This window comes from Myxine glutinosa, chromosome 6 (assembly GCF_964187855.1).
Source record: "Myxine glutinosa chromosome 6, kmMyxGlut1.1, whole genome shotgun sequence".
Classification (NCBI taxonomy): Eukaryota; Metazoa; Chordata; class Myxini; order Myxiniformes; family Myxinidae; genus Myxine; species Myxine glutinosa.
In genome coordinates this window covers 40,356,208-40,373,165 of record NC_136266.1, presented here as the reverse complement: position 1 = coordinate 40,373,165, position 16,958 = coordinate 40,356,208, and the positions used below count along the sequence as shown (strand labels likewise).

Below are 16,958 nucleotides of genomic sequence, written 5' to 3'. Positions count from 1 at the left end.
CTTGAGTGATGCCATACTGCCGAGGAATGGCACGCTGTTTCATGCCATAATTTCGTAAAGCCACCACTCCATGACAAACAGCATTGTCGAGTTGACGGACCATCTCCAGAGGAAGCGGCAATAACTTTTGGAGATGTGCAGCAGTTGTTTTCCACTAATACAGAATGCAACAACCCTTGTATACCCGACTGTGAAGCCAATCGTCAAATGCACCTGTCCGTACATTTTGCCACGCCACCTGTGATATAATCCTGTTGTTGACTTCTTGCTGCGACAGACAATCAGTGACATGGTTCTTTTAACAAATAAATCACCAAAGTGTAAAAGAAATTCACCAGATTGATATACTGAGTTAAGAAAGTAAACCCAAGTCAAGAAGAATAAAAAATATTCCATATTAAATGCCAAGTCTGTGTGTATATATATATATATATATATATATATATATATATATATATATATACATATATATATATATATATATATATATATATATATACAGGATCGAAACACGTGAAAGAGCTAACATTTATCACACAAAAAAATCAAACACACAAAAAGTATATAATAAGGGGAGCCGTAGACAAGATGGGGAGAGAAGGGGAAGCACACAAATGCAACATTTGAGAGCAGGGACATTGGGAGATCTGTGGGTGGGCTTGGGGGGGAGAAGGGGGGGGGAGGGGTGGGAGAAGTGAAAAACACAAGGACACTGCAAGGACTTCCAGGAAGGAAGTTGCTATTTCAAAAAAAGTGAATCTCGGGTGAAATTAGTGGGGGTAGAAAAGATCAAGGTTTTGGATGGGGGAAGATAAGAGAAGGTGGTGAACAGCTGTTTTAAAGACCTGGAGTGGGATTGAAGAGAGTGAAGGAGTTTGTTCCAGAGGTGGGAGAAAAGAGGAATGAAGGAGTGAAGGTGAGCAGAGAGTCTTGATTTTGGCAGTTTAACCATAAGAGGGTTGCAGGCAGATCTTGTGCGACCTGTAGGAATATTTGGGGGACAGAGCCCAGAGAGAGCTGGGGGAGCAAGGCCAGAGAGGAGTCTGTAGAAGACAGAAAGACCACCAACCTGCCTGCGGTGAGTAAGTGAAAGGCCCTCGGAGTTAGCTTCATCGCGGGAGATTCCAATGATCCTGAAAGCTTTGGTTTCAACAGCGTGAAGCCGAGCTAGGTGTGAGGCAGGAGCACCGGCCCAGAGGGGAGAACAGTATTCCATTGAGCTGCGGATGAAAGCCTTGTATGTGGTAAGCAGCTCAGTTGTGCCAAGGAAGGACTTCGCACGGCGGAGGATGCCCAGTCGGCGACTGGCTTTGGAGGCCAGATTTGAAATGTGGTTTTCCCAGGAAAGATCATAGCAGATAGTGAGACCCAAATGGGCCAGGTCGGATCCATCTGCACCCTCCCCCCCCCCCCCCCCACCCCCTCACAACCCTCTGACCCCATGTTTTTCTGGACCATTGGGGTCCCCTGAAGTGTAAATCAACTGGTAACAGTTAATAAACTGGGACCCACTGTCCATTTGGGACCCATATCTGATGGTACCCCCAAAACACCGATTTTGTCATCGATGTCGCCCCATATTCAACGCTCTTATTTATTTCCGTGTCTGTGAATGAATGAATGAATGATCGTTTAAAGGCCATTTTTCCCCGCTAGAGCGGGGGTTAGCCTTGCGGGCCCCATGACAATCATGGTTCCCTGTTTGAGGCAATGTTTTTATGGCCGGATGCCCTTCCTGACGCCAACCCTTGTTCATGCTCTTACGATGCGCAGGGATACGGTGTACCTATTCTTAATCGGGGTACACACCGTGATCATTCATCCCATAAAGTTGGTACTCAATTTGCCGACCTCGGAAGGATGACAGGCTGAGTCAACCCCCCTCGCGTTAATTCAGCGATCGACCGGGATTCGAACCCAGGATCCTAGGATCCCAAGCCGGCACCCTAACCGCTAAGCCAACGCCAGGCTGAAGTGCCTGTGATGGTTAATATTGCTCAATAGCACAAGTTTATATATCAAAAGAAAGCTGATCATCTACTTATCATAATAAAATATCTATATGACAGATTTAAGGGTAACTTGGTTGGCATAACTGGGGTTGAATAGCAGTACCCCATTTTTTCCTAACGTAATGCGGAATCGACTAAAATATTTCAGCTTATATGTAAAATACGGGTTCCAAATACCTGATATGCATAAATAGATATTTTCTATCATTGTACATTATCTCAGCTTTCATTTGATACCATAAACGATCCCATAGCACCCAAACCCGTTTTGATACATCATGTCAAAGATACTACCGATTCGTGGAAAAATGGTCGTGTGACGATACAATTGTCATACGAACCGCTTCTGTTGCAAACTTGACCTTCTGTTGCAAATTTTCTGAATCCATTCACTGTAGAAACAAAAGATCAGCTGCTGATTATCTCGTCGGGGAGCGCAGCATCTGACGATATTGCTGCAGATGTCCTGAAGGCTGAAGCCATCGGTCAACAAGCACGTGATGACTTCATTGAGATCCATCTGAAAACTGGCCAAGATTTCTTTGAATCCGTGAAACGACTCAACCTCAAAACTTTGAGTGACATGAACAAAAGCTCGAAGACAAAGACAAGCAAGAACAAAGTCATCCTGTTCAAGCAGCAGGCAAACGTTGCCTTTCAGCTGTTCATTAAGTCTCAGAAAGAAGGGCTACAGCTTGATCTAAAGGAACTGATTACTTACCCATTAACCCCTGTCCCATACAGCTTGGCCACTGCAGATGGATACCTCGCAAAGACGGACAAGGCAAAAGGATTCCAGTACCTGACCAAAAACTGCACTGAAGATTATGTACCACAGGCAAGTCAAACACTGACTGTGTATGACGGAAATGTGACCTTCTACTACCTGAAAGACATTCCTAATAACTTCAGCCAGATCTGTTCCCAGGTATTTGACATCATCGGCAAAACAGGAGATGTCATATTTAGCACAGATCAATACCTACCCGGATCTGTGAAGTCAATGGAGAGGCGATGCCGTGGCTGTGGAGAAAAGCTTATACTGAAAGGTGAAGCCACCAAGAAACCACATGATTGGAAATTGTTTCTGTCCAATGGTGAAAACAAAATCCAGTTCATCAGATTGCTGCTCAGACTCTGGAACAGCGACCAGTATGCCTCACGGCTTTACGGAAGAATTGTAATCTTTATATGTGAAGGGAAGGCACATCTGCTGATGACCAGAAAACAGATGCCCAAGAGTTGCCTCTGCTGGAATCGTCACAGGAAGAAACAGACTCACGCATAATACTATATGTCAATTACGCTAGAAGCAGAAACTACGAGTTCGTTCGAGTGAAGAGCCCAGATTCAGATGTCTTCTTCATCTTACTGCATTATGCTGCATCCATGGAAGACATAACGATATTGTTCGACACTGGCACAGTAAATAAGCAGAGGCTGATCAACGTACAAGATGGCAGCAGACTTCGGCCAAGAGAAATGTACAGCACTTATGGCTTTCCACGCGTACAGTGGCTGTGACAGCACAAGTGCTTTCCGAGGGATTGGCAAAATCAAGCCTGTCAAAACTCTGCTGCGCCACCCGAAATACATCCCTGAACTCAAGAAGCTTGGAGATACGTGGCATATACCAGAAGAGCTGAATGATGAACTGAACAGCTTCACATGTGCCGTGTATGGCAGAGCATCAAAGGTGTCAAGTGTTGACGATCTGAGACTCATCCGCATAAATGAGTTATGTGCCAAAGAGAAACGTCTTCTTCCTTCAGGCAATGTTGACATGGCCAATATTCCACCATGTAAGAGGAGCCTTACACAGCAAATTCAGAGGGTCAATCATCAAGTAGGAATTTGGAAGAGAGCGCATGTTCCTAAACCAAGGATTCCCAAGCCAAGCCAAGGTCATGGCTTGGAAGAGGAGAATGACAACCTGGTTCCTGTCTGGTATAAAGGAGATCTACTCCCACGAGAGCTGGCTGACATAGCTGAAGTCGCACCTGATGATACTGACAGTGACGATGACTCAGCTGACAATACATTTGATGACATGGAGCATGTACTGGAGAGCGATGTTGATGACGGTGACAGTGATTATGATGAGTAATGTCTCTTTGGTCAAATGTGTAGGGACATTCATGCAACAAGGCACAGCCTGACTTGGTATATTTCATATAAACTTGACATGTGTCAAATTCTGTTCTTCACAGTATTAATGAAAGTTTATATCACCATGATGATAACAAGAATCCAATTCGATTGTTTGTGTTAGTAGTTAGTTGAATATTAAATACAGTTATTACAACTATTGCTTTACAGGATATGACGTGTTTAACTGGTGGATATAAACTGAGTATTAATATTGTTAGGATATTTGGGGCTCTTTGTATAACTAGGGGAATAAATTTGTGTTTTATAGGGCAAATATAATAGTTTCCAGTGAAATTTTCAAACTTACATTAAAATTTGGAAGTTTTCTACATTTATGAATATGACAATACTGTTTGGTGGGTTCAAATGGGTAACCTAAAACTGTGCAGATGAAAATAAAACCTTTGTTATAATTAAGCTGCTTGGACTTCCTTATGTCTTGGGAGGCATGGTGAACAGGGGAATGTGATTATGAATGAAATTTGTACGTTTAAATAGCGCTTCTTCGATGGTTGAGAAAAGAACCTTAATACCAGTACCAGACGACCATTTTTCCACAAACCAGTAGTATCTTCGGGAAAGATTTGGGAAATGAGATTTGGGAAACCACCCTGAAGTGTTGGGTCTGATCGAAAGGGAGGGGTTGGTGCAGAAATGCAGAGTGAAGATGTGCAGATAAACCAACAGGGCAAGGAGAAAGGTGAAATACGACGTGGAAAGGGACAAAAGGATAGGGCAGCAGATCAGCTCGTACCTCACCACACATGAACAGCCACCATCTTGCCACGCCCAAACACACCGACAGCCAGCAGAGAGAGAGATGGACATGGACATTTTGTTCCTTTTTATTACTAAGAAATCAGTGTACATGATAAAAAGTCATTTGACACATTTCATATAAATAAGGATAGGGGTTACATGAGAGCAAGGGCTAAAATTTACAAATTAACTTGGAGGACACCATCAACCAAACTGCAAAGGGATTCCTTCACGCACCATCACTGTGAGAAAAGTGTACAATCAATGAATTCAAACTCCAGATGTAAACGAGACATAACTAGACCTTTAAAAATCATTAAAACATCATCATCAGATAAAAGTAGTGTGCGAATGGTTTGCATTTTGTGCTTCCTTGATAAATAACTAGCAAGTTTTGCCTCCACAAACAGATAGTTGACTAAAATACATTCCTCTTTACACCGGTAAGAAATATTGAAACCAAATATAAAAACAATGTGTAAAAATCAAACCCAGCCCTTCAATCACACGTGATAAAACTGTAAAAAGAGGAGCCAGCCTCGTACATTCAATAAAAGCATGAAAAATCGTTTCAGGGACATCACAGAAAGGACACATTTCCGAGTTGTCAGGGCATATGCGGTGAGATAAAACGTTTGAAGATAAAATATAATGTGCCAGTCACCATTGCAGGTCCCAGTGTGTTTGACAATGGGTGCCCTATACATGGTGAGCCATTTGTTTGTTGCGGAAGCACCAATTTGGAGCAGAGGTCTCCAGTGTGTTTGTGGTTCTGCTGGTTTACAGGGAACAATAATTCCAACACACAAGGAATAAACAGAGGATTTCTCCATTGTATTAAAAGGAATAAGACATTGGAAAGAAATTAAAAGTTTTGGAAAGGGGCATTGGGACAAAGGAGGGTTAGCTTCCACCAGTGGGTCCCATTTTCGCCCGGTTTGTTTAAAAAGGCGTAAAAATCAGAGAGAAGATTCTCCCAATGACTGATGGAACGAACACCAGTAGCCACAGCAATCTCAGCTGCTGACTTCTATTTATGGAGAAAAGGGTCTCAAAGTTTTTGACCTTGGTACAATCAATATCAATGAATTTTTGCATAAAAGATCTGTCACTACAGACCCCTTTAAAACTGGGTTTAAAAAGACTGGCTCATTTAAAAAAAATTGAGAGGGAATAATCACAGGTATCACGCTGAAACTGAATCGCCTGCCATGCTTCCAGCATGCTCCTGTAGAACAGGGGGACCAAAGTTAAATCGACGCTCTTGATGTCGATGAGAGAGCTGCTGGTCAAAACCAAGTTTCCCGGCTTGTCTAAGTAGGCATGAGCAAAAGCTTTCCACAGGATATCTGTGTACAGAAGCCGGCGTCGTGAGAGGAAGCGAAAAGCCATCACCTTACTGTTGACATCGACCACCCCCTGTCCACCTTCAGCGACGGGCAGGCTGAGCACGCCTGACCGGAGCCAGTGTCCCCCCCCCCCCCCCCAAAAAGTCAATCAAAACACTTGAGAGTTTCTTTTTTTTAAAGAATAAAAGCTGGGGCCTGTAGTGCCTTAAACTTATGCCACAGCATTGATGCCGCAAGATTGTTTATTATATCAGGGCGTGACCCCAATAAGTGAGCTGATTCAGTAAACCCTTCCATTTTAGAAGCCGTTGCTCAGCTTTAGTTATGAGTGTTTCCCAGTTCTTCGAAAAGAGGTCCGGAGTGCCAAGAGAGACCCCGAGATAATGTATCCCGTCTCGTGCCCACACAAGCTGGCCGGGCAGGGTTGGAGGAGGGGCATTACTTTGCGGACCCAAGTAGAGAGCATTGCTCTTGAGCCAGTTGATTTTTACAGAGCTTGCTGAGCTAAACTCCTGGACACAATGAACCAAGGAAGAAACATCCTCATCAGAGCGAAGCACACGCAGTCCTCCCTTTGACGTCATTGGCGTGCCGTGCCAATCAGCGTGATGCCCCTACACACCTTTCTCTTCACCAATCCGGGGGAAGCTTCTTGCCCTGCCCCTGGCCAATCACAAGTCCTTCTTTACTCCGTTCTTCCCATTGGTCAACTCCTGCCCAATAGCTAGTCGCTTCTTGCTGCGCTCTAGCCAATCACGAGTCTCCGGGGCGTTCCTCGGCCTGCTTGGGCGATGTGTGCCTGCCAGGCGGGATTGTTAGCCTTGGTGCTTGATGCCTGCCTTCCGGTTGGGTTTTATTATTATTTATGTTGTAGTTCATGGGCCTTTCTCACTAGTGTCTATGGTGCAGTGCCATACAGGACAACGGATAAATCACAAGGTCTCACGAACAGGGGAATTAACATAATCCCTACACTAGTTAACATGCCCCATTCCTCGTAACAGGGACAAATATACAAGCTTACCCCAAACACACAGTCTAACAGAACTTATTACATGTGGGGTTTCCTATCACGATAATCAGAGCATGATACCTCCACAAATCTACCTGACTCTATATATCACTACCCCACCGACATAACAATATAATTGTTTGCAAAGTTGGTTATTGTCTCTGTAAATTGATATAACGCGCATGAATATGTAATCTGCATATCATGGAGATAAAATTCAGTGACAAAAACAGTCAGCGTGCCGTGAAACCCATCTCATTCTTAAAATAAAATAAAAATGCACCAGTGTCCGAAGGAAGCAGTTCAGTTTGGCATTTTAAATATGAAATAGACAAAGCCTAGAAATTAACAGAACCCTTTAAAATTATCCTTTAGAATTACCCATTAGCATTACCCTTTATGATTGCCCTTTGGAATTACCCTTTAGAATGACCCTTTAGAATTACCCTTTAGAATTACCCTTTAGAATTACCCTTTAGAATTACCCTTTAGAATTACCCTTTAGAATTACCCTTTAGAATTACCCTTTAAAATTATCCTTTAGAATTACTCTTTAGAACCCTTTAATATTACCCTTTAAAACCCTTTAATATTACCCTTTAGAACCCTCTAGAATTACATGGTTCGCCCTTTTCAATTTTGAAGGATGGATGGACAGGACACAGCCAAACATTGAAGCAGCTTCACCGCTTTAAAAAAAAAAAGTGCTAAAAAAATTAATTGGACTGAAGCAATCAGATTTTGGAAATTAAAAAAAAAAAATTAGGAAATTGTCTCAAGTTTTCATGTGTAACCGATGCAGAATCAAGTACAGATTTTTATATCTGTGCTCCATAATCTTTTGTTCTTCTGATGATCACAAGAATTGCGAACAGTTTCTTTTGGTAAGCTGTTGTTATGGGCTTGCCGATTGGACAGTGAACATTGTGTGGTGCTATTTGATTGGGTCAAGATTGTTATGTGAGACCAAAAAGGTTTTGTGTGCCGCAGCATTTGGCTTCCATAATGCCTGGAAAACTGGGGGAAACCATTTCTTTGAACACATTTGAAAAGTGGCCGTTTAGCGAATGTTTTCCATCAATTATGACGACAATTGCAGACATGGATGACTTAGTTGACCGAGTGTAATTCACAAGATAATCTTAACTTAATATTCTATCCAGTAGTAATTTTCACACATTTTTTTTCTCGTCAGCATCGTGTGTGACGTCTAATCATAAGTATGAAAGATTAATTTTTCTGTCCTAACTAAAGGAATAAAATTGTCCAATTTTGAGCAATAACTACAGTAATTAATTTATTCACTATTCTCTCCCTCCTTCCTCTCTCAACCCTCCCCCACCCCCCACTCCCCACTTTCCAAAGAAAATGGGCAACATGATTTTTTTTTTGTGTGTGTGTAACCCACTTTTAGGTTATGCAAATTTTTCATTTTGTAGCTCCTTGCTATTTCACTTATTCCTCCCCATGCCCAATACTTCACATTTCCTCACATTGAATTTGTCATTTCATTTTTGTTTCTGCAATGAGTGTACCAAGGCTTTCCTGAATCTGGACCACTGCCCACTTTATATCTACATTAACTCAACGTTTGGTGTTCTCCACGAATTTTGAAAGTCTACTCTCTCCCCTATACTAGATAGACTGTAAATTCTAACACCGGTCCTAATACTGATCGTTGAGGTACTGTTAAAAACTTTCAACTACTCGGTCTGACCCATTCCCACTGACGACCACTCTTTGCTTCACTATCCTTTAGCCAGTTAAAATTTAGTTCGTTCAACTTTAGTTCTTTCAAATTTAACAAATTTGTTAAACATTATTTCCCTCTGATAAACCTGTGCTGGCTATCTTGAATTTATTTATATTCACATAAATTAGTAAAGGGTCCTTCATCTTATCCCTAAATCTCTCCAAGGTCTTTCCTGTCATAATCTGTATTCTTTGATATCATTTTGTCAATAAAGTTTTGTTTTGCCATAAATAATGTCGTAAAGATTAACATCAGCTGTGTCATTCACAACACGTTCAATGTCACATTCCTCACGACTGAAGTTCAGCCTGTAGTTCTCTATTGCTTTCTTGGAGCCCTCCCTTAATAATGATGCTGTATTTGTTGCCACACTAATCATCTGGTATCCGTCCTGACTCAAGCTAGCTATTAAATATCTCCGTTGGTATCTCAGTTATCTGCTCTACTTCTTCCTTTCAATCATTTCCAATGCTGTCTTAGCTTTCCAGATTCCTCCTTACTTCTTCCTGTCCCATCCACATCTACTTTAATAGCCCTTCTCTATCTTCTGTTGCTGGTGCATTCGCTATTAACTCCTTTGTGCATGATTAAACAAAATTACTTTAATAATCCTGCCATCCCACCATTAGAATTTGCCAATCACCCTGTGCTCTTCCTCAACACGTCTACACATGTCTTCACCTTTTCTTTTCATCTTATGTACTTGAACAAAATGCTTTGCTATTATTGCTTTGTTGGAACATTCCTCTTTACAGTTGTCTCCATAAGGGACAAGTGTCCATAAGAAAGGCACTCCATCTCAACATAAAGTGATTGAATTTACTGACTCCACAATTGTCCCCAAAGATCCACTGCTTTGACATCGCTTACCATATTTTTTCTTCCAAAGCTTGTTGGATGTTTTGTTTGCATTTGCCATTATAATATGAGGTCATGTTGTGCAGAACTTTGTGGGAGAAATGGAGGCAGATGTGTTGGATGGAAGCTCTCAGGGTTCTGTGGGTGACGCTGCACAAGATGAAGCTCCAGATTTGGAAGATGTTACTGCCGAACAACAGTTTGAGTCAGTAAATTTTCAAGAAGCAGGTGCTGATGTACAACAAGACTTTAAATTCCAACAGTTAGCAGATTTCTGTCCCTTCTCCAACCCCACTTAACAAATTATTTAATTTTATATCCTCTGACCCCAAACCCCACTTGTATGTGTGAGCATTTTTTTTTTTTGGCAGTTGTTGATTTGTTATATATATATATATATATATATATATATATATATATATATATATATATATATATATATATATATATATTGTGGCGGACACAAAAGCCCACTGGCGTGGTGACATCATTCCACGCACCAAGTGGGCGGTGGCCACGCCCGAGGGGTAGGCGTGGCCTCATGATATACACCGGGCGACCAGCCCGGAGGAGTTCAGTGTTACAGTGTAGTCTTACAATAAAGACGTTTATATGTTACCGCTTGTCCGCTTCCTCCTTGCTCACAAGCAGCGCGCGTAACGCCGCGCTTTACTGGTGACCCTCGACGTTGGATCTGCCGGAGCGATCCTTCCACACGCGACGCCATCGCCATGGCCGCCTTCGTCAAACTTCCGGAATTTTGGGAGGCTCAGGCCGAAGTCTGGTTCGTCCAGGCCGAAGCCCAATTTCAGCTTCGGCACCTCACCGGCGATGACACGCGCTACTGCCACGTCGTCGCCTCCCTCGGGCCCGGCACGGCCGCTCGAGTTGTGTCCGTCCTTCGCCACCCACCGGACGGCCACAAGTACGAGGCACTCAAGCGGCTACTCCTAGCCACGTTCAGCCTCACGGACGACGCACGGGCCGACCGCCTCCTGGATCTCCCCGAGCTCGGTGAGACGCGCCCGTCGGTCCGAATGGACCATATGCTGTCACTGTTGGGCGACGAAGCCCCCGGTTCGCTATTCCGGGCGCTTTTCCGTCGCCAACTTCCAGCGCAGGTTCGCCTCGCGTTGGCCGGGACCGGGCTAACGGAACCCCGAGCATTGGCGGCCGAGGCGGACAAGTACTTCGCCGCTTCGGACACGCGGGCGAGCGTTGGCGTGGCCGTCACGGCCTTCGACGCTGATGTTCCACAGCATCATCTTCTACAGCACGCTGAAGTTCAGCAGCATGCTGATACGCACCTCGTGAACGCCGCCACGCCCCGCCCACCGCCGCGGCGAAAACCGCCACCGCGGGGAAACCCGTCGACTCCACCGGCCTGGCGGAGCCAGCCGCGCTCCTCCAGCTCCACCACCTGGTGCTGGTTCCACGCCAAGTTCGGCCACGAAGCTCGGCGGTGTCATCCGCCGTGCTCCTTCAACGGGTCGGGAAATGCCCGGGCCGGCGCTCAATTGTGGCGATGAGCGCCGGCCGTTCGAGCAGCCTGCTGTTCATAACGGACACCTTCTCCGGGCGCCGTTACCTGTGCGACACGGGAGCGCAGGTGAGTGTCATTCCCGCCGGCACGTCAGACAAGCACGCCGCGGGTGGGGGCCCCGCGCTGCTTGCCACGAACGGGACGCCCATCCGTACGTACGGAAAACGCTGCCTCTCTCTGCGGTTTGGAGGGCAGGTTTTCCGATGGACGTTCGTCACCGCCGACGTGCCCATGGCACTGCTTGGCGCGGACTTCCTGTGCGCTAATGGGCTCCTGGTCGACGTCAAGCGCAGACGGCTTGTCCAGGCCGAGACGTTCAGCTCGCTCGCGTGTGCGTTGCCCAGCTCAACGAGCGGCTTGCCAAGCGGCTTGCCGAACTATTCGGTTCCGGCCACGTTGGTCTGTACGCTTCCGGCAGCGGACGCATTCACCCGCCTCCTCGCCGGCTTCCCGGCCCTCACGCGGCCCACCTTCTCGGCGGGGGCCGTCAAGCACGGGGTGGCCCATCACATCCCCACCGTCGGGCCACCGGTCTACGCCCGGGCACGCCGCCTCGAGCCGACGAAGCTGGCGGTGGCAAAAGCGGGGTTCGCTACCCTGGAGCGACTCGGCATCGTTCGGCGCTCAGAGAGCGCTTGGGCGTCGCCGCTGCACATCGTGCCGAAGCCCGGCGGGGGATGGCGACCGTGCGGGGACTATCGCCGTCTCAATGACGCCACGACTCCCGACCGCTACCCCGTCCCCCACATTCAGGACTTTTCCGCCCGTTTGGCGGGCAGGTCCTTCTTCTCGAAGGTGGACCTCATACGCGGCTACCATCAGGTCCCCGTCAGGCCGGAGGACGTCCCGAAGACGGCGGTCATCACGCCATTCGGACTCTTCGAGTTCCTGCGCATGCCCTTCGGTCTGAAGAATGCGGCTCAGGCGTTCCAGCGACTGATGGACAGCGTCCTCCGCGACTTGGATTTTGTCTACGTCTACCTGGACGATATCCTCGTCGCCAGCGCGTCCCGTGAAGAGCACCTACGCCACCTCCGCACGCTCTTCGAACGCCTGGGCCAGCATGGCCTGATTGTGAACCCCGCAAAGTGCCGGTTCGGCGCCGCCACAATCGATTTTCTGGGGCACCGTGTCACCAGGCACGGCGCCGTCCCCCTGCCGGCCAAGGTGGAGGCGGTGAAGGGGTTTCCGCGCCCCCGCACGATCAGAGGGCTGCAGGAGTTCCTGGGCATGGTGAACTTTTACCATCGGTTCCTGCCCCGTATCGCCCAGCTCCTGCGCCCCCTGCACGAAGCTCTCCGAGGTAAGCCGGGCAAAGGCGACGTTACCTGGACCGAGCAGATGGACACGGCGTTCACGGGCGCGAAGCTCGCCTCGGCTAACGCCACCATGCTCGCGCACCCGGCGCCCGATGCACCGATCGCCCTCACCACCGATGCCTCGGACTACGCGGTGGGCGCGGTGCACGAGCAATGGGTGCGTGGAGCTTGGCAACCGCTGGCGTTCTTTAGCCGGCAGCTTCGCCCGCCCGAACGCCGTTACAGTACCTTCGACCGCGAGTTGCTCGGACTTCACTTGGCGGTCAGGCACTTCCGCCATCTGCTCGAGGGCCGGGCGATCACTGCCTTCGTCGACCACAAGCCGCTGATCTTCGCGATGGGCAAGGTCACCGAGCCGTGGTCGGCCCGGCAGCAGCGTCACCTCTCGGCCGTGTCCGAGTACACGACGGACATCCAGCACGTCGCGGGGAAGGACAACCCGGTGGCGGATTGCCTTTCCCGGGCCGTCGCCCACGCAGTCCACCTCGGCATCGACTATGCCCGGATGGCAGCGGACCAGACCGCTGACCCCGACGTCCAGGCCTTGCGACCGCCGTCACGGGCCTCCGCGTCACCGAGGTGCCGTTCGACGGCGCGGGCGCGGCCCTCTTGTGCGACGTCTCCCTCGGGCGTCCTCGCCCCATTGTGCCCGCGTGCTGGCAGCGCCAGGTGTTTGACGCCATCCACGGCCTGTCCCACCCGGGCGCGAGGGCCTCCCAAAGGCTGATCGCCGACAAGTTTGTCTGGCATGGCCTCCGGAAGGCCGTCCGCGGCTGGGCCAGGACGTGCCTCGCGTGCCAGCGCGCCAAGGTGCACCGGCACACCCAGGCCCCGTTGGCCCCGTTCACGGTGCCGGAACGCCGGTTTGACCACGTCCACGTGGACCTGGTGGGACCTCTGCCCCCCTCGCGGGGTTTCACCTACGTCCTCACCATGGTGGACCGCACCACCCGGTGGCCGGAGGCCGTGCCCTTGGCGTCGACAACGGCGGCCGATGTCGCGCAGGCTTTCATCGCCACCTGGGTCGCCCGGTTCGGCGCCCCCTCAGACATCTCATCCGACCGCGGCCCCCAGTTCACCTCGGAGCTCTGGGGGGCGGTTGCGCAGGGGCTCGGGGTCCGGCTGCACCGAACCACGGCCTACCACCCCCAGGCTAACGGCCTGTGTGAGCGATTTCACCGCTCATTGAAGGCCGCGCTCCGGGCCACCCTCCGCGACGGCGGCTGGGTCGACAGGCTCCCCTGGGTCCTGCTGGGCCTCCGGACGGCGCCCAAGGAGGACCTGCGCGCATCCGCGGCGGAGTTGGTCTTCGGGCAACCGCTGCGGGTGCCGGGCGAGTTCCTCCCCGACTCCACGGCACCATGGTCCGCGGCACAGCAGCGCTCCGCTCTGCAAGAGACCGCCCAGAGGTTCGCCCCGGTGCCAACGGCATGCCACGGGCACCCACCGACGCACGTCGCCCCGGAGCTTCGCACGGCGGAGTACGTCTTCGTCCGCCACGATGCCCATCGGACACCACTGCGGCCCCCGTACAACGGGCCTTTCCGCGTGCTGGAGACCGGGGCGAAGCACTTCACCCTGGACATCGGCGGTACTCCTGACCGCGTTTCGGTAGACCGCCTCAAGCCGGCCCACCTCGATGTGGACCATCCACCGCCAGTGGCCCGACCCCCACGTCGGGGCCGCCCTCCTGCGGGCGGACCCCCGGCACCGCCCAGCCCCGCCGCCACGGCGCCCCCCGGTCCTGCACCCATCCCAGGGGCAGCCAGGGGCATCCCACCTGGTATCCCTGCACCCCGGACGCCGCCGATCGCCAGGGGGCGCTTCGGCCGGGTCATTCGTCTGCCCCGCAAACTGGCCCTCCAGGTGCGCGGGAATTCTGGGGGGGCACGTGTGGCGGACACAAAAGCCCACTGGCGTGGTGACATCATTCCACGCACCAAGTGGGCGGTGGCCACGCCCGAGGGGTAGGCGTGGCCTCATGATATACACCGGGCGACCAGCCCGGAGGAGTTCAGTGTTAGTGTAGTCTTACAATAAAGACGTTTATATGTTACCGCTTGTCCGCTTCCTCCTTGCTCACAAGCAGCGCGCGTAACGCCGCGCTTTAATATATATATATATATATATATATATATATATATATATATATATATATATATATATATAGTATATATATTGAAATAACAGGCCAGATTCTTATTTATTGCTGTTTCTTTTTCTTCTCTTCTTTTTTCTTCAACTTTGACTTGATTATAGTTCTTGGAAAAGTTTGAATAAATATTGACGGTTGAGGGTTGATTGACTCTATAGTCAAACAAATAATGGAAATACACATCTTTTCTATTACATCTCCTCCTTTGTGAGCCTTGCTCTAGGACGGGTGGGCAACCGAGGGCCAGATCTGGTCGGCAAAGAGATTCCATCCGGCATGCATAATACGCATTCAGTTCGGGCTGCAGACTTTAGGAACGCTCAGCTTTCACATTGTGCTTGCCGCACCACATGCAAAAATGCAGGCACAGAGCTCACACTGACGGACCAACACGGAAATCATACCATTCCAGGTTTAAACTGTATGAACACCTCACTTTTGGAAATTAACTGAAAAAAAAAAAAGGAAAAAAAAAAATTGGGGCAATACCCCTGCACTCACCTGGTAGAATAAACCGTATACTACACTGACTAAAGGTATTTTAAACCAATTTTATTGGTTGCTAGAAGACAGAGCAGCATGTAGAATCATACAAACATAATCGACTTTAAACAAAAAAAAAAAAAAAAAAAAAACCTTTTCTGGGGGACAATACACCTAAAGGGGCAGATTTTTAAAATGCCATGAACAAACTTTGGAACATCACGTGTGATGAAGGTTGTGGTCAAGTTTCTATTAGAATTGCAGGTGTAGTTTCTGAGAAGAAAGCAAACGAATTTTGAGGGGGAAACCCCCCTGTAGACCTCCAAAGGGGCAGGTTTTTTAAAATTTAATGCCGTGAACAAACTTTGGTACATCACGGGTGATGAAGGTTGTGGTCAAGTTTAATCGAAATTGTGTGTGTGTCGTTTCGGAGAAGAAAGGAAATATCTATTTTGGGGGTTCAAACCTGGACCCACTTTGACCCCCCCATAGACCACCTTAGACTTCGATTTTCTTAGTGCCGTAAGCAAACGTTGGTACATCACGGGTGATGAAGGTTGTGGTCAAGTTTTATCGAAATAGTTTGTGTAGTTTCAGAGGAAAAAGCAAATTCCTATTTTTGGGTGTCAAACCTGGATCCACTTTGACCCCCTTATACCCCGATTTTTTAAAACTCAACTGGACTATGTCCAGCTGAGTTTTTGTCGACACCCTGTGTCCGTCGTCCGTCTCTGTCTGTCTGTCTAAACAATTCGACGTCTACGCTCTAAAAGTCACAAATATTAATCAAATTTGATGAAACTTGTTATGCAGCATCTTTAAGACATAAACTAGTTTGAGATTGCATTTGGGTGTTGCACGCCCAAAAATGGGCGCTGCAGGGCGGCCATATTGAAAAATCAATTTTTGTCATATATATTTTTAGTACATATAAACTATATAGTTTGTGGTTCTATTATGCATATTCTAACCATATTGATATAGACCAGTTGAGTTGAGGTTCCCTGGAACCTCGTTTTTTTTTGTTTTTTTTTAATGCCGTGAACAAACTTTAGTCGCAACATAACAAATATCATTAGTGCCAAATTTGGTCGCAATCCCATCAGCGGTTTCAGAGAAGAGGTTTCAAGTGTTTATGGACTGACGGACAAGGCGCCATCGCATAAGCTCCCCTGAACTTCGTTCCAGGTGAGCTAATAAACACTTTAATCTAAATATAAAACACTAAATAATAAAATCTAAAATCTAAATAATAAAACACTCTAATGACTACTCGGTTATCGTTCCGGCCTGCGCTCGGACAGCCCGATGACGATGTTGCTGACCTGCTCTAGGACATCTCCGATCAACAGCAGTGACGTGCTGTGTTTGTATCTTTCTTACCAATATGGACTGGACTCTCCTCACCATAGCTACATCTTCCTTCTTCAGCTAGCTTCAACTTCAGCTTCCTTCCTTCAGCCTTCCTTCCTTAAGCCTCCTTCAGCTTCAGCTAGCATAGTCAAAGTCAAAAAGCAGTTGACTACCCATAGTATTGCCAATTTTGTCACATTGCAAAATATAA

At 48.1% G+C, this 16,958-nt stretch overlaps 1 protein-coding gene across 8 annotated transcripts in view; it reads left to right on the top strand.

Annotated features, from left to right (window-relative positions):
- Nucleotides 1–16,958, top strand: part of LOC137429706 (cell cycle progression protein 1) — a 90,065-nt gene that overhangs the window by 31,126 nt on the left and 41,981 nt on the right. For all 8 annotated transcript variants that reach the window (XM_068119873.2, XM_078779771.1, XM_078779775.1 and 5 more), the window contains exon 4: nucleotides 9,981–10,122. In XM_068119873.2, the coding sequence (XP_067975974.2) occupies nucleotides 9,981–10,122 (142 nt within the window). The remainder of the gene's footprint in view (nucleotides 1–9,980; nucleotides 10,123–16,958) is intronic.